This window comes from Balaenoptera acutorostrata, chromosome 8 (genome assembly GCF_949987535.1).
Source record: "Balaenoptera acutorostrata chromosome 8, mBalAcu1.1, whole genome shotgun sequence".
Classification (NCBI taxonomy): Eukaryota; Metazoa; Chordata; class Mammalia; order Artiodactyla; family Balaenopteridae; genus Balaenoptera; species Balaenoptera acutorostrata.
The window spans coordinates 6,243,685-6,270,431 of NC_080071.1; the positions used below are offsets into that span (position 1 = coordinate 6,243,685).

The 26,747-nt window shown below is 35.0% G+C and overlaps 1 protein-coding gene across 1 annotated transcript in view; it reads left to right on the forward strand.

Annotated features, from left to right (window-relative positions):
- The window catches only part of KYNU (kynureninase), a 100,680-nt gene that overhangs the window by 58,896 nt on the left and 15,037 nt on the right, over positions 1-26,747 (forward strand). Inside the window, exons 10-11 of the mRNA XM_057550916.1 lie at positions 7,104-7,202; positions 7,990-8,063. Of these exons, the coding sequence (XP_057406899.1) occupies positions 7,104-7,202; positions 7,990-8,063 (173 nt within the window). The remainder of the gene's footprint in view (positions 1-7,103; positions 7,203-7,989; positions 8,064-26,747) is intronic.

The following is a 26,747-nucleotide window of genomic DNA, read 5'->3' on the forward strand; positions in this document are numbered from 1 at the left end:
AAGTTCCACAGCTAAAACACTTCAGGAATTTAAACGAAGGGCACCTTGAGTTATATATTAATTTCAAAAAACATACAGCTTCCATTTCCTGTGACACAAATAGAGCCCAGAAAGGCCTCCAAAAATGCACTAGGTTGGCCATCTTCAGCACCTGAGTAGAGTTCTACCACCCCATTCAGGACTCCAAGGTTTCCATCCAAAGACAAGCTCCTTAGTTTTCCTGTATCCATCATCTTCTTCCCAAATTTCCACCCCTTGTCACTTTACTTTTCCAACAGGACACTTCCTTCATATTTTCTTTTGGGTAACTATAGCTATAAGCTACTATATTTTCTGAAAATATGGAAGTATGGCTTGATATAAGTGGGTAATAAAATCCTAATACTGTATTAGTCTAATTTGCACAGGTTGACAAATAAATGAATATTTCAGAATGGATTCCACTTTCACTTTTTAGCTTACCCTTGAATCCAAACCAGCGTTTTTAAGTCATGGAGTGAAAGCATTCATTCTGATTTCATTTTGATTTCAAGTTAAAGGTACTCATTTTTAATTTAATTAATTCCCTGATATCTATGCACAGTCTTTGTCATGAAAGACTCTTTCTTGATTCAAAACTCTCCCTTATTGGATATCTTATCTTTTTCAAAATTAAGCTCTCTGGAAACCGAGAAGCATAGTCATGGCTCCCCAAATCCCTAGCAATAGCCCACAATGAGAGGCACAGAACAATGTTCACTTTATCAGGGCTTGTTGTCTCCTCTGTATACACATTTTGGCATAAATACCATCAATCAATAGCTCTAGGACAATGGGGGTGCTTTCTTACTCAAATTATTATGTAGGCTAAGGGTTATTTGTGATATCATCCTTCTCTGTACACTTGCATTTTAAAATAATATTTTAATAGAAGATACATTTGAAATTATTAGACCTTAACCTTGGAGTAATTCATCATATGTCTAGGGTAGAATCTTGTCTACCCTCCTAATTTTTCCTGTTTCTGTTCCTGTTTGCTGCTGAACTTAATACGAACATTTAGAATTATCAAGTCACTAGCTTCCTGGACGGAATATTGTATTTTTTTTCTCCTGCAGTACATATGCTGATTACCTATGTTTTTCTGGTATCATATATTATCTATAAGAGCCTCAGGACTAAAATAACTTCTAGTAGCATTCAGGTTCTGCCTTACAGAAAATTTTAAGTTTTGGTTCTAGTTGCCAAGCTACTTGATTTCTAAAATATTCCCTGCAGTTCCACTTAGAAGATTGTGTTTTGTCCCTTTTAACTTGTGAAAGTTCATTCTCATTTTGTATTGCTTTATGTTTTAATAGTGAGGAACAGTTACTCCCATCAAACTATTGGTATAAATAAGTGAAAGCTTAACATAATACTTCAAAAAATAGTAGACAGCTGTATTAAATAATTTGGGGAAGGAAACTGTAATACAAATTACATATTGACTTTAAGTGCAGAGTAAACACAATATAAGAAATAATGCATAGTTCCTGCTTATAACCAGAGTTGGATGAAAAGAAAAAAAAAAAAAGAGAAGGATATTTGAAGACAATAAATTTTAGGATGAAAGGAAAGACTTTCACAATAAAAATTCACTCTGAAATGATATACCATGTTTACAGAGATGGTAGAGGCCCCTCTTACAGAGATCTTTACTGGGTATTACTTTTTTTTTTAAATTTAGTATCTGTGGATTCTTTTAAATCATAGCACTCGAATTAATTTTACAAATTTTAGTGCTTCAAGACTATGGCAAGAAACTCTACCATCTTTCATCTGCTTCTTCTTCATTTTCACCCTCCCCAGTACAATTCAACACCTCCCTAACTGTGAGCTTCCTTGGGAAATCCCAGGATCAAAGCTAACTAGCCAACCTGTTGTTATTAATCCACCATTTGTCCATATCATCTATGTAGAGTTGAACAACAACACACACATACACACACACTCCTATCATTTTTTAAAATTTTTGTTCACTGTCCTCAAATTTTCCCATCAGTTTTTCTATTTAAGGTAATATTGTTCAAATTTATAGCAATGTACTTCTTCAGTTGTTTCCTGTGACTTTATATCAAAACAGGAGTGATGTTTAGAATACATAAAGATCTCTTTAGTATGGTGTGGAAACTGTAGTTCCCATGAACAGCCACGAGAGAAGTCACACTCCTATTACTAGTATCCAATTACTAGCCTTGAAGGGACTTGTAGGCCCCTGTAATTTACCCACCATGGTGCTAATGCCACTGCCAAGGGCATCCACTGAAGTCTGGACATGCACCCAGCTGGTATGTATGAATGACCACAGGCTGTGTGACAGGCATCTCTTGCAGGTACCTCCTAAGTAACCTGGGTGCTTACTCAAGTGGCTCAAAGACAAAGGCTACTTACCTATCTTAAGTATTTTATTATTTTAACAATTATTTGAACATACAAATGCATACAAGCTGACTTTCAGTTCTGTGTATAGCTACAAATATCTTATATAATTATCCCTTTTCCCACCAAATTTGCTACTTATTGATGGTCTTCATAATTTATAGGATTTTTTTTTTTTTTTTGGTGAAGAAAGAACAAACTAATAATATCTGTCCAAAGCCAATCTGTTATAGAATAAATCAATAAAGTTATCAGGACTTTAATGCTACAAGGGATAAAATTACACTGTACTATTCCATATTTCATTTTAATTAATAAACAAATAATAAACTAAATTTGAGAGACAGTGATCTAGCTCTTTACCTGGAAATCTCAGCACAGACCCTGTGTCTTATTCCACTGGTTAGAAAAATTTTTAGTATTGTGCTAGTAAAGATGGCAAAGACAAAAAGTCATGATATTCCTTGTTTTATTGAAAGGGATTTTAAATATATTTTAAACTGCTTTTGACTGTCCAAGAAACTTCATTGTAAAAGATGCCAAGCCTGAATAAATGGTTTATGCAATAAAATTGAAACAGAAATAAAGGATATCAAATAATATTTTAATATTTAGCTTCAGTTTACAAAATATTTATTGACAATTTTATGACTTTGTTTTTTTACTTATTTATTCAACAATTGAATTATTTGAGTTCATATTATATAAAAATAGAAGACAGTTTAAGATTGGAAAATTACTACAAGAGATTTATGCAACCAGGGCTGTAAGATGAGAGAAGCGAGAAGGTTTGGTAAAGGTATCTTCCTATGGAAGTTATCTTGTGATCAAAATCTGAGCTACCCAGGCAAATGAGGAGGGAAAGAGTACTCCAGAGACAGAGAACGGTTTATGCAAATAAATGAAAGTAGGTGTAGGGCACCCGGGACAGGAAAGCTGGAAAGAACCAGATCATAAAGGTCTTTAAAAGCCATACCAAGGAAAATGAGTTACATTCTGAAGTGAATGGGGAGATCTTTGAAGGGACACAGGAAGTCTTATAACCAAATGTATGATTTAGAAAGTTCATTGGAAGAAAGCAGGTTGGAAGTAGTCCGAATGGTTAGAAGAGTACTGCCATAGTTTGGGGACTGACTGTAAAGCCAGGTGACACGGTGGCTGAACACCGCTGCTGCGCTTGTATCAATGAGAGTCTGAGCAATTGTGGATAATTTTAATAAACATCTGTTGAAAAATATTTGATTTCTAGTTTTAAAATTACATAAAGTATGCACTCAAGGGTGCGGTCTGTTTTCACACATTCATATTGTTTTACCTACTCTTATTCGTAAAATAATGAAAATGTTAACTGCATGGCTATACAGAGGTTTTGGAGAACTATTAGTTTTTTCTTTATTTTTAAGATGCTGCCATCTAGCGAAACTTTTGTAAAATCCCTTTGTGATGATCTCATGCAAGTTTGTATCTTACGGTCATTTCCTAAAAAGTCACATTTTAATAATTTATGTTCTCTGCCACCCATGGGGAAAGAATTGTACATGCATTAAAACATACTGTAGGAGCCACAAGTGATTATTTTATATCGTGCCACAGATGTGACCACAGGGCTTTTAATAACAGGATACAGCAGGTGAAGTTTCATAGTTTCTTCATTGTGCCACTCTTTATAAATAATTGATAATAAAATAAAAGTGCTGCCAGAATTCAGAACTTTTTTCCCCCAAATTTAATTTCAATATTAAAAGTGTATCTTAAAATACAAACTAATTGCATATATGTATGTGTCTGTATATATATCTATTGAACCTAGTCTGCAAATCTAAGTTTTGATGACCTCTAAATCTTGATGGAGATTAACTGTATTTCTTTCCTATTGCTCCAAAAATTTGTGTTAGCATGAAGCATCTGTCATATTTTTATGACATGTATTGCTCATTTTTTGTGTTTTAGAAACAAAATACCTGTAAGAACTTTTTCTTTTATGATGTTCTAGCTCTGGCCACATTACAGTGAGTAAGGTTTCTAATTAACTGACTCTCCAATATATTGAGTTTTCTCTATGGAAACCAATGCTATAGGGCAGGTGTCAGCAAATCTTTTCTGTAATGGGCAAAACAGCAAATGTTTCAGACTTTTTCGTTCATATGGTCTCTGTTGCAGTGATTCATTTGTGCTTGCAAAAGCAGCCATAGACAATATCTAAACAAATGAGATTGTTGTGCTCAAATACAACTTTATTCATTAAGAACAGGTCATGGTTTGCATCCCTCTGTTCTGGGGAAAGTACCTGTAATAGCAGTTTGGGGTTATTTATTCTTAAGAGGTGTTAGAACAATATAAAATTGGTCCCTCTGCAATTATTTACTTCAAAAACTTCAATCGATAGATGTGTTTCTTCGAAGTTGCAGGAAGTCTACAAGTTTTAAGAATGTGATTATTATGTTTGCTCTTACTAAGCTAACAACAGAAGAACTCAGAGGTAAGACATGTTTGCAAAGTGAACTATCACCCCCATTTAACGATCAGCATTTTAAAAATTTTATGTCATTAACTGAGACAGAACAGAGTCAGATAGTAAGAGACTGTTAGGGTCTCAAGTCAATGTACAGGAAGAACACAGTATAGAGTCAAAAACAGCATCATTTTTATGGGTCACCTTTGTGTCAACTGATCTAGACAGGACTTGGTTGCAGGGATCCTGCTAATCTCAGCTGAGGTCACTCATGCATCTCTGGCCAACTAAGAGAATGTGGGAGAGTAGAATCCAGGCTGAGCCCAGGGGAGGATGACTCTGATCCACAATTTTTTCATCTTCCATCTGGGCCAGTAGGTTGGCCGAAGCAAGTCCTTCTCATATAGGTGGTAGAGGGCAAGAGAGAGCAAGCCTCATCAATCAAGTGATTAGGAGACTCTCTTTGTATTGTATGTGCTGATGTCCCTTTGCTCAAAATAAGTCACCTGACTGATCCCAGTGGCGGAGAACTGCACCCTGTTCGCAGTGAAGGGACTGAAAAGTTACGTGGCAAAGGACATGGATACAGGAAGGGACGTAGAATGGGAACCACTAAGGCAATTTACTACAGCATGAATATACTTGATCAAATTAAATGACATGATGTGGGATTAAGTGATAAACTGAAAATTTTATTAACTCCTTCAGGTTAACAGGATATACTAAAGCAGCAGTTCTCAAACTTTTTAGTAATGCAAACCTTTTACATTCTTAAAAATCACTGATCACCTCAAAGAGGTTTTAATATTGTTTATATATATGTCTATCTATATTTACTGTATTTGTAATTAAAACAATTTTAAAATACATTTACTTATTTATTTTAGGACAAAAGTGGTAAACCCATTACAATTGACATAAATAATATATTGTTAGGGAAGCAAAACTGTAGTTTCTAAAAGAAACAATGAAAGGAATGTTTTATATTTGGCAGATATTTTATATAGATAGAGAGATCTTTACTGTTTGGCTTCATAGATGGCAACTGGTTTTATATATCTTCTGCATTCAATCTCTTGATTTTTTCTTTTCCTTTGTGAAGCATAGGAATAAAATTGGACCTTGTACAGATATATATTTAGAAAAAGTAAAAGTAGTTTAATAGCTTTTTCAGTTAATTGTGAATATTCTTTGATACTACACCAGAATTTGACAAGTGAGAACTTCTTGGGAGTTGTGGTATGAAATGTGAAACCAAATCACTGATCTTTCTATGCTTTGCTAGATTAAAATCCATTGGCTTATTTTTCATTTTGAATAGATCTTTTATCCATGCATGATATATAACAATAAGCGTTGGTCATTTGGAAAATATTGGTTCATTGTTATGCATATTTTACAAATATTGATATTTACATATTTCAGTATATGTTCTTTTTAAGATTATATATTACTTCTAAACTCATCAGAAATATCTTTAAATACTGGGAAATGGTCATATTCATAAAAGTGGATACAAGTTTTCCAAAATTCTGCTTTATCTTGGTAACTACTTTTTTTCCTTGGCAACAAATCCTGTGAGTTATTTTCCTTAAATTGACAGACTCAATTTTCCAAAATATGTCTGTCAAATACCTAAGTATGACTTACTATTGTTTGTATATAAGTTGCTCTTTCATGCAAAAACGGTTTTCCAGTAAGCTAAAGTGGCTAATTCAGCCTGCAACTCAAATAACTGCGTAAGTGCATTACTTTGAGACAACCATCCTACTTCAGGATATGGTCAAATGTCTTATGCATAATTCCCACATTAAACTTAAAAATAGGAAAATTAAGATATTGAGATTTAATATAAATGTATTAGTTTTATACTTTTATCAAGGAGATATATAAGTGAAATTAACTTTTTCATGCTGTAACTGAATGGCTTTGACACACAATGACAGTACAAGCTTCCACTACCTTGATTTGTGCTGAGGTGCCAGCAATTTCACCCATCATTGCTTTTGCATTATCAGTGCAAATGTCAACACAGTGAAGAAGGCAAAGAATGTCTTCTTCATGGTATGAAAATTGTTTTGACCTGAAAGGGTCTTGGGAATGCCTCGGATTTTGTGACTCACTTTGTGAGTCACTGTACCAAAGGATGAACTATATTTATGGTACAGCAGTGTGTCAAAGATTTTCTTAAATATACTGTCTTTACTATTTCAAATCATTAAGCGAATTCAAAATTTATTATGTTCTTCCCCAGGGTTGTTTGGTTGGCTTTGATCTGGCACATGCAGTTGGAAATGTTGAACTCCACTTACATGAGTGGGGAGTTGATTTTGCCTGCTGGTGCTCCTACAAGGTATCAACAAACTAGTTAATATATTTTTATTCTTTTATTCCACATTGACATTAATCTAAATGTAAAACTGGATCAGTGGCCAATTTTAAGTATTTGAATTACTTACCTCCATTTCTTTCATTACTGTATTTTCTGACTTTAGTTAACTGTAGAGTCACATGATAGAATAGTATAGGTTATTAAATTTTGATATTTCCATCCTCTATAGAATACTATTCCTTCAATTCCCTGGCTGCTCTGTAAAAGTCAGGAGGTTCTGGAAAAAAAGCTCCACACTTAGAACTTAATTCAAATTGATCTGAGTTTTTTGTTGATATGTTGTGAAATTTCTACATAAGTAAAGATAATTCTTATGGAATCAACTTTGTATTGACATTTGAAGACAAGTTAATTGACAGGGAGCATGGAAATAAAACCAATTTTATTTTAATTTAGGTGTTTTAAAAATATAATCTTTTATTATTATTTAAATATCTTGTGACAAAATAACTGAAATGAATGAGCTCTGAAATGAGATAAATGTCACTGGAACTGTTATCTACTAGTTGGGACAAAATTTGGCTAAAAAAGTAATAGCTATTTATTCTCGATTAATAATGCTATGTTTCATATTTTTTCTTTAAACAAGGTAACTCCAAATTCTGTTTTATTATAAAAGTTCAAATAGTCACACATTCTGATCTTGTCAAAAGTTGGTTTCATAACAAAAAAGTCAAATTATTACATTGTTTACTTTTGTCATACATATTTAGGTAAACCCAAACAGTTTAATTTATTCTCAATCCAGTATTTAAATACAGGAGCAGGAGGTCTTGCTGGTGCCTTTGTCCATGAAAAGCATGCCTATACAATTAAACCTGCGTAAGTACTATCTTTAGATTCTTCTTTGGTGATGAATAAATGAATTTGCATTAATAATGTGCTAAATTTACATAAGCTCTTTAAGATGCTATCCAATAAGAATCTGGACTGATTATAATTATTTTACTACTCTATGAACAATGATATGCTTTATCGGAAATAAATGGTTTCCAAAGAGTTCACTTGGTTGAACAAGAAATTTAATCACAAAAGGGAAGCTTCAAGGCTAAAAATGAGTCCCTGTAATCATGCAGAGCAGATGGTTTAATGCGAAGAGACTACTTAACTTTTTTTCAAAAATTAGACTGTAGAAAATTTCAGGTTTCTCACATTGATGAATAAATCAAAGGCAACTAGAGCTGTGCCTAACAGAGCTTAAAAGTGGTATGTGATTATTAAAATTACGTCTACCTTTAAAGCTGGAAACTTATAAGATGGTCTTGTAAGGAGTATCTTCTGTCCTAAAAAATTTTATAATCCATGAAAACTGAAGAAGCTGAACACTGAACAACAGACTGACTACATAAAAAGAAATACTTTTCAATTTTTATATAGCACTCCATTTTTTTAGAGCGAGTATAAATGCAAATGTGATACACCAACAAATTTACACATTTTTATTTGACTGGGGAACTCTTAAGTGTTCCATTTTTTTTATCTGGTATGGAGATAAAGAAATAATATTCTGTAAAAAAAATCCTTTCAAAGTTGTATCAGAGTGTATGTGATAAGGAGACTGTCTAGACTCCTAATAGGTAATATAATAACATTTGATTAGTTCTCTGAATCTTCTCAGTCACTGGCTGAGTGGTATAATCGTTATAAGAATTGAAACTGAATTAGTAATAAAGCTTGGAGCACCTCACATTTTTGAGATTCTGTGCATATAAATCTTACAAATTTAAGATGAGTTTCTATAGCTCATTTAATTATGTCTAAAATTTCCGCAAGACTTTAAAGTTTTAAAATTAAATAGAGCATTTTTTAGGCAAGTATTTTGTTAGGCAGACATCTTCCTTGAGTATATTGTCAGTACATTAGATTTCTCCCCTTGTCCCAAATTCTCTGAAAAGAATATAAAGCGTATATTATATTATAGGAATACCATACATGTTTTAAAAGCTCTCTTTTTCATTTTTAGCAAACCACATTGACAACATTTTACCTAGCATAAGTGTTTTTCATATAGACAGTATATAAGGTATTGCTTGCCTTTGTGTGAAGACTCACTACCTTGAGCATTTCCAACTCTCCACTTATTTAAATTGCAATAGAGGAATCAGCAAAGGGAAAGGAGGGTGTAGTAAGTAATCTACAAAATTCTAGAGAATGCAAGTGTTAGCAGTTTAACTGATTTTACAGCATCTCTATTGCACTTCAGATTTCTTTCACCATTATTTGCCCTTCATGGATGAGGAACAGGAGAGGGTGGAGGGGTTGTAGTGTGTTCGCATGTGCCTCATCTTGTAGACTCCCAACATCCTCTAGACCCAGTAAGCAATTGTTAAGTCTATGCTCCCAGGAGAAAGACCATGCAGACAGACCAGATTTACATTCCAGCTTAGATCACTCACTTGCCGGTCCATAACCTGAAGAATGTCCTTGACTTCATAGTATTCTAGCCTCTATATAAAGATAACATCAGCATCTACCTCATAGGCAATTACTGTGAGATTAAAATGGGATGATGCATGTAAAGCACTTAGCATAGCCACTGAAGCATGATAGGTGATCCATACATGTAGGCTAAGTATTTTGTTGCCTCAATGTGAAGTTGCATGTTAACTTGTAGAATTTTGCCTAGTAGAGATCATTTGTCTCAAGCAGGAAACATAGCCTTAAAGGTTACGGCTTGTGACCTTTGGGACATTAAACCGTTTTGTACCTATTGCCAAGCTCAGACTGACCCTGTAAGTCTCTATTCCTTGAATTCTCTCTCGTACTGGCCTCACTATCTTAATTGGCTCCCTTGCTAATTAATGAGTTGATTGAGATCTTTGTATGTGTTCATTTTATATTTGTATGAGAGCCATGCTATTAACTTTTTTTGAAACTTACACGTTATGAACTATTGTTGCATTTAACTATCTGGCTTTGGAGACTGATGACTCAATTCAGTCTGACTCATGTAGCCCTTCTTACAGGAAAGACTGTTGCTGTTTCTTCGTTTGTTTGTTGTTAAAGCTTCTTTTTATGTGATATCAGAGGGACTAATTCCGATGGTACCAACTTCTACCCTATAGTGGAATGTAACTGCTGTTTATGTTGTAAACTTTGTCAAGTAAACTTTGTCGCTTAAAAAAGGGTGACATCTAGTGGCTAAACACATTATTTCAAATAAAGAGTACATATAACTTTTCCTGGTCCATTCGTCCTTTATCAAGTATTTTTTAAGTATATATATTTAAATCATTTCTTATTTTATATCATTTGACCCCATATTTATAGTGCAATGACTGTGTAGTCAAAGCCTTCGATAAAGAGGTAGGACAGGACGAAGGTGGAAGTTAGTGAGGGGCATTCTAGGTGCATGGTTAAACATAATGCATAAATGTTTATCAAGGCTGAGAAGAAGGGCATTATGGGAGTGGCTGGCCTACCTGCTGTAGTGAGTGGATCCCGGAACATGTAATCCTGAATTCTAAAAGTGTAATATTCATTATATAATTTCAAAGTATCTTTTATATGATGTTCCCATTAGCGACTGGTAAATTACATCTGTACCAAGAAATTTCACTTCCTTTTGTTTAAATAGGCATTTTGGCCATTGTTCAAAACTGATGGTGACCTAAGACTTTTTCCAAGAACCTTTGCCAATAAAAAGAATGAGTAGAGGCCAGAGGCAGTCCACTGCATTAAGCATTATAACTCAAGCTATTATTCTCAACTAGAATTTGACCTTTTCCTAGTTTATCATCACTTTTTCTCATTCCAGTGTCATATTCTAAACCTTGTCTGTAGCTAAGAATTATACAAAATTAGAAATGGTTGTGAGTAAATGTCATCTTGTGTCTTTTTCCTTCAGGGCTGACTTCAATTTAGTCTACACAGTTAATTATTGCTCTGAAATATGAAGGGAAATATTTTAATTATAAGAATTTGACAATCAGAAATGTATCACTTTAAAAAAAGTACTTCAATATCTTGAATTTTTCTTTTTAACTTTATAAGTGTTGACCTTTCTGATAGACTTTAGATCAATAGTTAACCTTTTGGTTTTAGGGAATTCAAACATATCTGAGGACCATAAAAAGATTCTTCTGTTGAGAGCCCATAGACTGCAATTCAAGACACCACCACCCACCTCTTCTTTTTTTTTAGAGAGACTCTAGCATGAAAACAGGAGTGGATTATGTGAGCTATTAAGATTCCTTCTATGGCTTACTTTTTCACCCTGTCCAATGAAATAACACATACAAGAAAACTGCTGTTCCTCACTTTCCATGCTGGTATAAAAAACCTCCAAATGGTATCATATAGTAAATCTCTTGAAATGCTAGTTTCCCCTACAATTTTTTTTTTTTTAAGTTTTCTGAGTGGCCAAGAAGGGGGCCTACTGATAATTTTTTTTAAATGCCGGAATTTCAAATCATGCCAACACATTTCCATAAACAGCTAGAGGTATTTGATTGAAGACTTTAAGTAGAGATAACATTTTTAAGGCTTTATTGAGAAATTGACTCATCTCCTTTATTATAATAAGTCATTTGCAGGTTAAAAAGAATCAATAGAAGAGGCTGGCTGACATCAGTGCATGGTTAAGGCATATTTTAGAACTCAGAAATGTAGGTTATTATTATTATTAGGGAACTTAAAAAAAGAGGAACAATATAGGAAAACAACATTGTTTCCTATAAAACAATATAGGGAAGTCTAAGAAAGGATAATAAGAAGCATCAAGAAAATTTAGAAAAAAAGACAAAAAATTATAAGCATGTACCATGCTTGCTTGACCCAACTGTACAATTAATGTTATATGGAGAGATCATCTAATGCACATTTGTTCTGGGGAGTGCTGACTTGATATATTTGATTCTACATACTTCTCCAGGCAATACTGGAGAATACCATAGCCCAAAACTCATCTATAATTTAAACCTTGTTTTGGTTTCTGTGATTCTTTCTGACTTACTACTTATCACATCCTTGTCTACTACCTGCATAAGGTCTTGTTGTTAAATGCTGAGAGAAAAAGGAAGTGTAGGTATGTGAATTCACAAGACTCCAAATGCTTTCAAATGGAACAGGCCAGTATCAATAGATTTCTCAGTGAGAGTTTTCACAGAATCCCTAGTTGATCTATGACCTAGACCTCCCAGGGCATCTGTTCTACCTATTTAGCATGTTTCTGGAGTTAGATGTTCAGTATGAATTAACATGGATGACTTCTCAGCCACAACTTCCTGCCCTATCAGACAGCCATATTAAATGTACTTGGCCATCCCCTTTGTCCTTAATGTGTACCTCCCACAGCCCTAATCTTCCAGTGTACCACTTTCTCTTGCTTCTGCTCCAATGTATGTGATTACTCTTCTATATTTTATAAGGTTTTCTCTTTCACTTTTTCATTGATTCTCTCAATGCCTCAACCCTTGGTCCTCTTGCCCAGGAGTTTCTCATCCACAGTCATTATGTCAACAACAGACATTTGTAGAAGACACCAATTTGCATTTCCAGCTTTACCATTTGCTTACTTTCTAGCCCTTACTTTCATCTGATTGCAAACTGCAAGAGTTCCTGATTACCAAAGCATTATTCCAGTCCCCAAAGATATATGACAATGTAGGAAAGCAAAAACTGTCATAGTAGGAAATTTTCACTAATGAACTACCCACTTATAAAATTAGCCTTTTCTAAACACCCTTTCCCAATTAGTATTAGCGTTTATCTCTATGTTATTATAAAAAAGTTTGGACTCTTGCTGATTATAGAATGTTATAAGCATAACACAATAAAAACTTAATGCAAATGAATTGTAAAGTAAAATTTTTCAAGAGATTCAGGATTTCATGATGCAAGTGATACTGAAGAACTGCTGAATCACAAAATCATGGACAATGAGAATATGTCAGAGTCAGAACCATTAACAGATGAAGTAGACGAAATTAGACACGGTACTTCAAAAGCAAATGACTAGAATATCAGGGATTAAAAGGAAATGATGAATGCTTCAAAAATTTTGTGGAAATGATCATCTTTATGTTCATGCTAAACAAGTTAAATACAGGGCTTCCCTGGTGGCGCAGTGGTTGAGAATCTGCCTGCTAATGCAGGGGACATGGGTTCGAGCCCTGGTCTGGGAAGGTCCCACATGCCACGGAGCAATTAAGCCCGTGAGCCACAACTACTGAGCCTGCGCGTCTGGAGCCTGTGCTCCGCAACAAGAGAGGCCGCGACAGTGAGAGGCCCGCCCGCGCACCGCGATGAAGAGTGGCCCCCGCTCGCCGCAGCTGGAGAAAGCCCTCGCACAGAAGCGAAGACCCAACACAGCCAAAAATAAATAAATTTATAAAAAAAAAAAAAAAGTTAAATATAATACAAAAAAGAAGGGCTTCCCTGGTGGTGCAGTGGTTGAGAATCTGCCTGCCAATGCAGGGGACACGGGTTCGAGCCCTGGTCTGGGAAGATCCCACATACCGCGGAGCAACTGGGCCCGTGAGCCACAACTACTGAGCCCGTGTGCCACAACTACTGAGCCTGTGCGTCTGGAGCCTGTTCTACACAACAAGAGAGGCCGCGACAGTGAGAGGCTCGCGCACTGCGATGAAGAGTGGTCCCCACTTGCCACAACTAGAGAGAGCCCTGGCACAGAAACGAAGACCCAACACAGCCAAAAATAAATAAATAAATTAATTTAATTTAAAAAAAAAAGATTGTAGTTTGCTCTCACATTTGTTAAAATACACACAAAAACCCCACAATTTATTATTCTTTTTAATAATTAGCATATTATAATTTTAATGTAAGTTTTGTCAAATTATAAATTAAATTTGTTTTACAATTTAAAATTTTATTTTTCAAGAGCATCTCAATCAAATCTTTTATTATGTTTTCCTCCATTATTTACTAAAAAAAGTATGGTTTACTGTTTTAAAATAGATGTATTTTAAACGGCCTTTTCCCAGTATTCCATTTGTAATCAAATAATGAGGACTTCCAATATATCCATACATCTTTCCAATCTTAGGAATTAAACATGATGAACCTTCCATTTTATCCTACTCCAAAACGAGTGTTCTTTCTAAGGTGCTCACTGCTTTACCAAGTAAAGAGAAAGCTCCTGAGTCAACAGAGGAGGCACGAGCAAATATAACCAACATATATTTTTGTACAAGAAACTTTAATAGATAGAAATAAATATAGGATATTGCATATGATTTTCAAATCATACAATCTATTTGGAGAGATGCCATTTCAATAGCTGAATAAACAATTTAAATGACAAGTAACACAGGGATAGAATATGTGCCACAAGGCAATTTCTTAATAATTGCTGGGTGAATTTTCAGATATTGCCATGGGAACAGTGAAGGAATAGATAACTTTAACCCAGAGCTGCTTTGGAAAAGCTTGAAGAAGTTGGTGGTGAAACTTACAGATACAATTCCTCTGCAAAATGGAATGCTATGTTAACTAAGTGAGTAAATTTTCTGTTACTTTGAAAGCTGAAATTGTTGCCTATGAGGGAGATTTCACTTGATTAGTTTCATAAATTTAAGGAAGTATAAAGAAGAAAGAATTACTTAAATGACATTTCTTTAAGGGATATGTCAAGTGATCTTTTTCTTTTTATACTCTTTACTAGAATTTTTACAGAATCTGAGTTATTGACTTAACATTTAAAAGTCTGCCGATTATCATAAAATTGCTCTTTATCTCTATTCTACAATATTTTAGAAATTATAAACAGTGGTAAAATCAAGTATGCTTCATACTCTTAGTTCCAGAGCCATGCTCACGAGTGGGTTATACCTATTGTAAATCCTAGTCCCCAAAGCCTCATTGTAAGGGATCCAAAAGAAGACAATTTGATTGAAGAAAACTCATTTATGGATTCATGGCATATAACCTATACCTGTCTTCATTCAGAAACCATTTTAGATCAATAACTCTAAAAGGATCCCTCATCTTCTTGGCTTGACACTTTTTTACTGTGCAAAATCATCTAGATAATTTTCGCGTGTGAATTTAAGCTGGGATCATAAAAATAACGTTTATGCACTGAGGCATGATCACAGTTAAAAATAATTTCAGTAAATAATCTGATTTTCTCAATTTAAGAGATAAAGGAATCCTGGCTCTTAAAAGAAAACCAAAATAGTAATCATCAGTATAAAAAGATACATTAAAGCCATTGTTGCTTGCAAATCACTATTCTCAGATAATGATGACATAAAGATTAATTTGAGAAAACTGAAGTCCTTTGAAAACTCAAAATTTATTTTCTCTTTGAAAATTGCAGACTAGTGTCCCTGGAGATATATGAGGTCAGTGAACCTTTTAAACACAAAAAGTAAAACTTGTCAAAGAGCTTCAGCCCTTGTTTTAATTACTTCAAGTTTTGTCCCTAAAGTAACCTTCAGAATCTGCAAGGGTTTTTAATATAAACTATGAAGAGCTATTGCTAAACTTTTATTTGTTCTTGTTGAGAAAACACATGTATCCATCTGACTCTTTATGACTGTCAAAACAACCACGGTGCAATGATACATGTTGTGTGGGGCAGCCTGGGAAACTGCTCATCACACACAGACCCACTGGGTCCTGGTGCTTCCAAGACTGAGCTGTGCCAACTTCACAGGCCACAGGAATACTTGGAATGCATTACTCAGAACGGAGGTCTGAATTCCTATGATCCATTTTCTCTTTGGTCACTTGTTTTTAACTCCACCCCAGAGGAGAGGGTTTGATTGAGTGGGAGTTATCCTTTTCTCTAGAATTGAGGTTTGTCTCCATCATGGTAAGGTCTTGTAGAGATAGCTTGCCTTCGTTCTCTTATAAATCCTTGCTCCAATCAGATGTGGTCAGAGTCTCAGAAGATTTGGCACAGGCATGGAAACCTAGGCAGAAAATGCCCATTTGATTCTTTTTTTTTTTTTTTTAAGGGGGCCTGTGATCCTTGTGAGAATTCATCTTAGTATGTCCAATGTGATTGTTTGAAAAATTGACTAAATTAATTCTAAATGTTTAAGTACAAGGACATTGTCCTTTTGATTTTCCTTTACTTTCATAATCCACAATGCCCAAGAAAATATTTTTAAAATTTTGTTGTTGGATATACAGCTCTTTCTTTACTCTCAGCATAACAGACAAACCATCTTCTAGCATATGGAAGCATTTCTACTTTGCAAGGTATTCTGAAGTGGGTATGATTTGCAAAATACTGTCAAATTAAATATGCATTTCCATATGCTTCTACAAAGACCAAATATATCCATGAAAACCAGCTATATACAACTTCAAAAGTCCTTCATGAGTATTTTAATCAACATTGCAAATAGTTCTTTCTAAAGTCGTAAATTCAGACATCTTCTTGATGTGTTTTGTGCTTTTAGCATCAATACTACCACAGATTATAAACCAATATTTTATAGTAATAATACATTTCAATAAATCATATGCAGAAATTTTTTCTTAATGAAGCTTTCACACCAAGAAAATATTGATTTAGCTCTTATAAGGACAGCATATTATTCTGAATCTTCAGGAAACAACTTTCATTAACCAAAACTTACAATAACAGGAAGTACTTTCTTATAACTATGCTTATCATACTGTTAGCTCACTGAACATATTTTAACAAGCCTCCTTTTGAGTAAGATTTGAAGATGTAACTGAATATGTAACAGAACCAAGTAAAGCACTCTATCTTAACGATATTTACATTATGATTGGGCAAATGAGTGGAGAAAAAGGAATTGAACCCCCGTACATCCACAACTCCTTTCCAAACAGCGTTAAATCAGCTGACTTAGAACAGAGCAGAGCAATTGTGAATAGATGAATTTTTTTAGAAAATAGGAACTGATAAAGATCTTCTTTACTAAGAGTGAGTTGGTAATATTTTACCTGTCTAACGTCATGGCCATATTGAGCCTTATAATAGTCATGCTTAGGGACTAGTTGCTGACATCAAGGGATGAATGCACAATTCACGGGCTGAAACATCCTGTTTTGTCAAGATTTTTATTGTCACTAGCACCTTTGAATCTGCTTCTATCACTTAGCCATAAGTTTACTTTTCCTTCAAATATGCTGTTCACCAACTGCCTGGATTTAGGTTTTCCTTGCTCCTTCTCTCATTTTTAGCTGAGCTTTTGTTTTTGTTTTTTTGCCTTTTGTTATAGTTTATATCTGTTTTCTCTGATCCTTATTCCTATGATGTAGCTCCACCTTTCCTATATGTGCCTGAACTACTGTTATTTTTGAATTTCAATATCAACTTGAACTTTAGCAACTGTGTTCCTGTTTCCCAAGCCTTTCTTCTCACTCTGCATGGTAGTTTAGCAATATTAATGCCTCATTGTGAGAGATGGCCTAAAAACTTACTGGGATACTTATGTACCCACGCAACCATGCCCATATCCTACCCAACTGATCTTACTTCCCTGAAGGCAGTGTTTTAGTATGCTCAAACTCACCCTTGTTTGCATTTGGTCATCCTATTGGATTGCTTGCTTAGAAAAGACTGTCAGTAGAGGCTTGAAGAAACACCTTGGCTGACTATAGATGAATAAAGCTTGGAGTAACCAAAAAGAAAGAGGAAAAAAGTATATAATTGTTCATGAAAAGAAGTTAATATTGTCACTGAACATTGTGGAAGAATTTTGACTTATAATCTTTTAAGGCACAGCTGCATCATGTCCTTGTACCACATTTACATTCATTAAAGAAATATTTATTGAGCATCTACTATATTCCAGGCATTTTTTTGTTTTAAGTGTCTGGGATATATGGACAAATAAAGCAAAGATTCTTCCCCTTATAGAGCTTACATTCCAGTAAGGACAGACAGATTATACACATAATAAAGAGCGAATTGTATGATATGTTTGAAGTTAATAAGTCCTATAGACAATTGGAAAAACAGGACATTAAAAGGAGGTATAAGAATACTCTGTGGGGCTTCCCTGGTGGTGCAGTGGTTAAGAATCTGCCTGCCAATGCAGGGGACACAGGTTCAAGCCCTGGTCCGGGAAGATCCCACATGCTGCACAGCAACTAAGTCCATGAGCCACAACTACTGAGCCTGCGCTCTAGAGCCCGCAAGCCACAACTACTGAGCCCACGTGCCACAACTACTGAAGCCCGCATGCCTAGAGCCCGTGCTCCACAACAGGAGAGGCCACCGCGATGAGAAGCCCACACACTGCAACAAAGAGTAGCCCCCGCTCAATGCAACTAGAGAAAGCCCACGCATGGAAATGAAGACCCAACGCAGCCAAAAGAAAAAAAGAAAAAGAATACTCTGTGGAATCCTTGGCATTGCACAGTATTAAAAAGGCATTCAGGAAAGCTCACCATTGGGAAAATATGATGTGGATGAAGAGGTGAATGAGGTAGAGACTGGGCCAAATAATTATTTGGTGAAGAGGGTTCCAGGCAGTGGGAGTATTTTATCAAAAGCTTAAAGACAAGAGTGTGTTGAGAAAGTCAGCATGGCTGGAACAGAATGAATAAGCTGGAGATCAGTGAGACAAAGTGGTCCAGAAAATGCAGGCCCTTATAAGGCAATATAAAGACCTGGGGCACATTGCCCATTTTGCTGAAAAGTGACATGACATAGCAAATTTAAAATGATCATTCTGGTGGCTTTCTTGGGAATAGGTTATAGGAGGGTAAGGGTAGACTTTGGGAGACCTGCTGGGGAACCATTAAGGAATGCAGACAAGAGGTGACAACAATTCAAAGCAGGGGAGCAGCAAAGGAGGTGATGAGAAGTTGTAGGCTTCTAGATCTATTATAAAAGATAGGTGGCAGCACTCTGAAGGAGGTCAAAAACAGAAATGTGGACGTCAGTTAAGGGATGTTTGCAATCACACAGAAGTGAGCCACTCACTATCTAAAATACAGTAATGGCAAGTGGGATAAAGAAAGCAGGACAGAGTTTAAAGTTATTAGGAAATTAGAGGACATAGAGAAAAGTTTGGCTAAAGGGACAAGAATGAGGGGAGAATCAGACTGATGTCTGTCCAAATGATGCTAAATTACTCAAATGTCATACAGTTATTTCAACTATCAACTAAAAAAATATTTCTTGAGCATCTACTACAGGCAAAGCAGTATGCAAACACTGGGGATACAGACAAGAATAAGCCTGTTTTCTTGGGATTTATCATTCAGTGTGACAGGGAAAAGAAAGAGAGACGTTGGAGAAACCTTTGCTGAGGAGGTGATATTTGAACTGACTGGAGAAATCCTCCTAACTCTTAGTCAGACTGAAAGGGAACAGGCAGTGGTGGGGTGTTCCAGGCAGGATCATTGAGGTCCTTGTGTTTCAAGTTAAGGAGTTTTGATTTTTATCTTAAAAACAAAGGGGTGCCATTGACGGCTCATATGGAACAAGACTGCAAATTCAAGCCTCATCACCTCTCCAGGTATTGGTTTGATTATGGGAAAAATAAATAGTTAGGCCTGGGCATCTTTAAGATTCCCTTCCAGTTTTTATAACAAACTTTACTGTAACTTTCTCATCTTTTTCATTTTCTCAAGTATGAAAGAGTACCATGTTCACATTTCCTAAGTTCAGCTACCAAATTTTTTATTATGAAAATTAAGACTGTATAAAAGCTATTTGAATGATAAATTTCTCATTACATCCTCAATAAAACAACCTTTGTGGAAATTTTGATTCTGTGAAACCTGATTATTTGATGAGGATTTTAAGTAATATACTTTCACTTGAGGTTCGGTTATAGAGGACATTAGGATATGAGATGACAGACAAACTTATTCACAATTGCTATTACAGATTTTGTTTAAAAATAAACAATTATGCTGTACCCCAAATGTTCCATTTTTTTTGTAATGCTATAACAGTTTTGTTGATTCAACACATTTTCTGAAACCATGAAAGCAGTAAGACAATTGTATTTAGTTCTAAGTTGTGCCCGAGAGAGAGAGAGAGAGAGAGAGAGAGAGAAAGAAAAATAAGAGAAGAGGGGTGGGGAGGGGAGGGAAGAAGAAAGGAAAAAGGAAGAGGGAAAAGAAGAGGAAAAGGAAAAGGAAAAACAAAAAAGAAACTTACTCCCAGTCAGGTTTATATTCCTAAGCACAGACTTAAATTATTAAATGTGTGGTGATAAATTACCAAATTAAAGGACATCATGAAAGCAGTTTTTAATGCAAATGTACTTCCTTAGAAAAGATTGTGATCTTTTTCTTTATATGTGGGATTTTGCTCCAGTGAATAATTGCACTTTTAACATAAGCTAAGAAAACCAAGATAAGTTGTTTTGTTTAGTTTTGGTGAGGTATGGGGTGAGGAGAGGTAAGGGGTTTGCAGAATAAGTTAAATTAATTCAGTGCATGAAATATTTAGGGATTCATACTGGAGATTCTGCCATTAAAGTCTTGCTAAGGAGATCAAGGAGCATTTTGATATTTCATTTCATAACTCTTAGCATCCAAAATCATACTGATTGGATCCCTAGTGGCTTCCTCTTACTGAATCTGAATATCATGGCTCAAAGATGCCTTTATTTTAAGTGATGCTTTCCATTTGATAATACTTATTTGAAACTCCTTTTAGGAAATTTATGATGTTCAAAGAACAAAAAGCATATTAAAATCTTTACTTTTTATTATTTATTGGATCTCTTCCAACACCTTCTCTCAAAATTCTGTTAATATCCTCATTTTAAGTAAATTTACTCACTGCTTGATTTTTAATTTTTGATGGCAAAAGATTCAAATTTCTATCCAAGTATGATGAGATTGCATCTTAATTGTTATTGTTCATATTCAATTTGTAGATATGATTTATGAGCTTGTGATAATAGCTACTTATAAGCTAATTTAATGTCTTTTAATTTTACTGCATTAGCTTTAGAATATTTGTTTATTAGAATTCATGCCACGATTTCATTTATATTACATTTCTTTTGTATTTTGATTTTACCTTTCCTGCATTCCAAGTGGTGGAGTCTTAAAATGAATTTAATTTTCCCCTAGGTTCTTAGAAATGTATTTTGAGTTTGAATAAATATTCTTTGAAATAATAATTTCTTTATTTGACTTTAAACAGCCCCCATTCCATCTGTCAATACTTCAAGGTGTAATATATGATCGATACACTTACTCAGATTCATTATATTAGATACCTAGGTCCATGCATTTTGAAGAAGAGAAACTGACTACAGTGATTATGAAAGGACAGAGTCAAAAAACCATTTTTTTTGAGGAAGGGAAAACATTGTATATAAAAAAAATGTGGCTGTCATCTTGCCTGGCATTTTGCCAGGTCAGAACCTTAAGCATAGTGTTTAAGTAATCTAAGGAATATTGGGGTTTTTTTAGACTCTGATGAATTAAAAAAAAAAAAAAAAAAGACTGCCCAGGCGATTTTGCATGTGTTTGTGAATATACTTGGTCATGATGGTCTATATCTGTATTTGGGCTTCAAGGATTAATAACTGTATTATCTTCAACCAATTTTTTTTTTTAATTAATTTTTTTGGCCACCAACGTGAGGCATGTGGGATCTTAGTTCCCCGACCAGGGATGGAACACACGCCCCTGACAGTCGAAGCGGAGTCTTAACCGCTGGACTGCCAGAGAATTCCCCTATCTTTGACTATTTATCCAAAGTCTTGGAACCTCAATTTTCTCATCTGTTTAATGAGGATGATAATAGTATCTACATCACAGGATTCTTTTGAAGATTGATTGTTTAGAACAATGTCTGATTCATAATGAAATCTGTTAACATTTGTTTTTGTTGCTCTCAAAATTAATAAAACAACTACAAGAACCTAAATCAGGATGAACCCGCAAAATCAAATCAAATTCTTTTGAGTATTTTTACAAGATCTTTGCTTGATGTTTGAGGAGTCAGTCACCTGGTTTCACGTTGTTCACTTTCCAGCATTGGAAAATAATACAGGGAAAAGACTTTATCTTTCGAACATACTATTTTAATAAACAGAATTCTTTTCCCTTTTCTTATTTAAATTAACAATGATTTTCAAAATTTTAATCTGGTTATGGTAAAAGTTATATTAGTATGGGCTCTTATATTAACCATGTATCACTGATGTTATTTATCATGAAAATATTCAGGATAACCTGAAAAATGTCAGAAGTTAAAGAAGAGATTCTAAGATTCTTTTACTTTACAAGGAATTACGGGTAAAAATAAATTTTAATAAGATAAAAATGTCATTCTCTTGTTGTAACACCCCATTTAAATTATTAATTTTTATCAAGTGAAAGTATAGAGCAATTAATTTTAGAAAGTTGTAATTATTTCCAGAAGAAATAATATTTAGAACTTCATTAAGATAATAGATACCACAAATGATTAAAAGAATATGGTAATTATTAATATTTTATATCAGAATAAAGATATAGAGGAAGAAAAGCATCACATGAAAATCAGTGACAGTTTGGGACAATTAACCACTACTGGCTTCAGGACTTTGAAGCACATACAACATGGAATAGCTCCTCCATCCTCTTTTTTCATAACTGTAAGAGTGTTTGTACTATGATTTGTTGAGTTGTTTTGATGAAAATTTTCAAGTAATTGCTTTGGTAACAGAATTCAGTGATGTCACTGTCACATCTAGATATTAGACTTTACTGCCATATATATTATCCTCCTGCTCCGGAGCACTCTCACCCAATTTACTACTGATTGTTAGGGAATTATGGTATAAATAGCCTCTATGAAGAGCCGTGTTTTCTTTCTTCTGTTTCTCTTACTCTACTTTCCTTCTCTTAATGAGTTCAATATTAAAGTTGATGAAACTGAAACTTCTTACCTTTTGAGTCTCTAATTTCATTTCTTTCAGGGTTTCAATCCACTCAATGTCTCACTCCTAACAGAATCTGTCAGCAACTCTGTCTTCCTTAGCTCTTGTTTAATATCAGACATCTAGGTTTGAGTCCATTTTCCCTCTCTCTATTCTTTCTACTTTGCTATGTCACCTGAATCCATTCTTCTTGAGGAAGAGACACAGGTCCCACCCACAATTCTTAATTGTGAGCCACATAAAGGCATGAACACCAGGATTCAGAGATGGGGAGCTACCCACCCACCCTTTGTTGAATTAATATTTGTTTAATTAGTTTCTACCCTGAGTCACACCCACACCCAATAGACTTTAAGCTCTTTGTGGGCAGGAACCATTTCTTTTTTATTTTTTCTATTTTTTTTATTTTTTTATTTTTTTTAAAGTTTTCTTTTTTTTAAATTAATTAATTAATTAATTTATTTTTGGCTGTGTTGGGTCTTCGTTTCTGTGCGAGGGCTCTCTCTAGTTGCGGAAAGCGGAGGCCACTCTTCATCGCAGTGCGCGGGCCTCCCACCATCGCGGCCTCTCTCGTTGCGGAGCACAGGCTCCAGACGCGCAGGCTCAGCAGTTGTGGCACACGGGCCCAGTTGCTCCGCGGCATGTGGGAACCTCCCAGACCAGGGCTCGAACCCGCGTCCCCTGCATTAGCAGGCAGACTCCAAACCACTGCGCCACCAGGGAAGCCCCAGGAACCATTTCTAGTACAGCTCACTGTACTATTTCTATCTCTTGCTTCTATCAAGGTGTCTCATTAACTATTTTTGAAGAATTAATGAGTGAAATATAGGAAAACTCTAATAAGCCTGATAAAAGAAAGGTAATTTAATTAGTCACATAAATGATAGAAATAGAGTCCCTTATAACAAGCATCAACTCTAACTTCACACTAATTTCCATTAAACTATTTTACTTTACCTGAGTCTACTTTGAGCATCTGCTCTTCTACTCAGCTTGCAGGGACTGACCATCTCAGCTTCTATTTGCTTATTGGTTTGTTAAGGTACTTGCTTTGAACCCCCTCCTTCAGCTTCCTTCTGATGACGCTGTATCAACCACAGCTTCTCTCTGTGGGTCAGTGTTCCTGCTCACTTACTGGGCAGGATATGGGCTTAACTAGCTACGTTCCTTTAGATGATCACTCAAACTCTGTAAGCCTTACTTTTCTCAAATATAAAATGATGGAAACAATACCTACTTCAGAGTGTTGTTGCAAAGATTAATAAGTAAGATGACATGAAACGATCTTGCCCATTTTCCAGCAAACATGTCTTTGTTTCTGCCCTTTTTTTCCCTTAGCAGTTCACTATGCAAAAGCTTTGCCCATCCATGCCTTTGAATAGGATTTCCTGTTGGCATGAGAACAAGCAATTTGATTTGATAGATGACTCTGAAATGTTCTATAGGACTATATAATTTCCATCCAGAAGTGACACAGATGTGGTGGCTAAGGGTGATGGATGGCAAACAATTAGAATCTCCAATGCGGCTGGCCCAGAGGTTAGTCTCCCAGTATCTTTTGTACTAAGCCATTGGATAGCAAAATATAATCTCTTTAGTGAATAAATTCAAAAGAGGCATATTATCATCAAATAATGAGGCAACTCAGAAAAAATTACAATATCATATTTGTACTTTTTCAGATAAAAAGTTAAAGTACTTTTATGGATTCAGTAAATAAAGCATAAAAAATGATGCCTTGACCTCAGTTATAGACTCAGGTCCAAGTATTTTTTCCTCTAAAGAAGAAAACATTTTCCCTCCGTGTATTTACTTGTTCCTTTCATATTTGGGCTATGAACATGCCATCAGTACTTTTAAGCATGAACTATAATTTCCTCCTATGATACCACATTCATATCTAGGTCTTTGATGGTATCTTTGGATACCATGTATCTAAGTCTTTGATGTTTCTGTCAGATATGCCCAGCAATCATAACTCATACTCTTGAATTTTTAATAGCACTCCACAAACAGAAATGACAAATACCTAGTCTTTTAAATGAATACACAAAAATGAAAGAAAAGTTGCTAAATAAGAAAAAAAGTATTGAAGTACTCTCCCAATTTTTATTTTAAACCCGTTGAAAAAAAATGGAAAAAAAATTCCCAGTTTTCCATTACCCTGTCTCATAGCCACTGTATTTGCCTCAGATTTTTAAAAAAGAAAATGCCAAGAGGAAAATTTTGAATCTGTTTCCAAAGAAAGCATTACGTGCAAAAGGGCTCATACATTATTTTTTTGATTTGTAACTACAGAAGAAATCATTCTCTTTAACAAACTGTAGTATTTTTCTTCTCTTTCAAAAGATAGAAATAACATAAAACAATAGTCAATGCCTCTGTATTAAATGACAGTGAATGAATCTAATTCATTCAGGCTAGAACTCCTTTCTTTATTCCTCTTTTTTTATGCAAACATAATCTTAGCCTCAATAGAAAAGGTGATACTGAGTTCCCCTCAGTACCCAGCACAGTTCTATGCCTGCTGAAAGAATGGGTTTTCAATAAATATACATCATGATAAATATAAGTACCTCAAATAAACAATTACATTGTACAGTGATTTGTTTTCCCACTCAATTTAACTCATCCATATAGCTCAGTTATGTGTTCAGATTAACTAAACATAGGTTCTGATTCTGGATATTTAATACAAAAACATATGAGAATTTTGATAAACATACTTTTCATTTTATAATTGATTTCAGTTGTCATCAGAAATTTAATAATTTTTTTAGTAAGTTACATATGTAAATGTCACCAGACCATAAACTTAGGGGGACAAATAATTTTATTTTCTTTATTTTTATCTATCAACTCATTTGATTCAGGAAATTCAGTCTTACAACTTTGAGGTATACTTAGTGACTTTTCTCAGTAAATTCAGAATTTAAGCTCTGTCAGTTCAGAGTTCTTTTCTTGTCCTTCTCTCCTTAGGATGGCACCTAAGGTTGCACGATGGGTGACGTACAGAGTGCCCAGACATAGATAAAGGAGAGGCATCTTGTCTACAGCCATCTCCTGGAATCCATTAAAATGTACCTGGCACTCCCTTGGTCATCTGCTCCCATTACTGCTACATCCTCCAAGATGTCTGTGGAGCTACCATGACCCTATGCCCTTTATCTCAAGCTCCACTGGGGATGCTGACTTTCTCAGTCACTTCAATTTCCTTCTCTGGGGAAACAGGAATTTCAGGATACTCTCTTGGGTCTCTTGGGTTAGTATGAGCCTAGATTATAAATGGAGGAGCTATCACAGGCCCTTCTGCTACCCATTTTTGTATGAAGATTATGGCACCAACCTGGCATGGAGGGATTCTTACAAACCCTTTGGATTGCCTCGTAGGGCTGAGGGAACACGGCTCAGGAATTTCGTATCATTAGATCCTCCCAAACATATCTGGAATTCCCACTGACCTCTCAACCATCCCAACTCCCATCTCCTAGAACTTAACTGGGCATAGGCAGTGCAGCCAGCTCTGTATTAGGAATATGAATCCAGTCTTTCTATTTCCCTTTCTGAAGCTTCTCATTCCTCAGCACTCACAAATGTCATTTGATTCATGGGTTAGATTTATTATTCTCTTTTCTTTTTGCTGTTTACAGCATGAACTTTATGCTAGGCTATTACATGAGACACTTGATAATTAGAATTCCAAAATGTC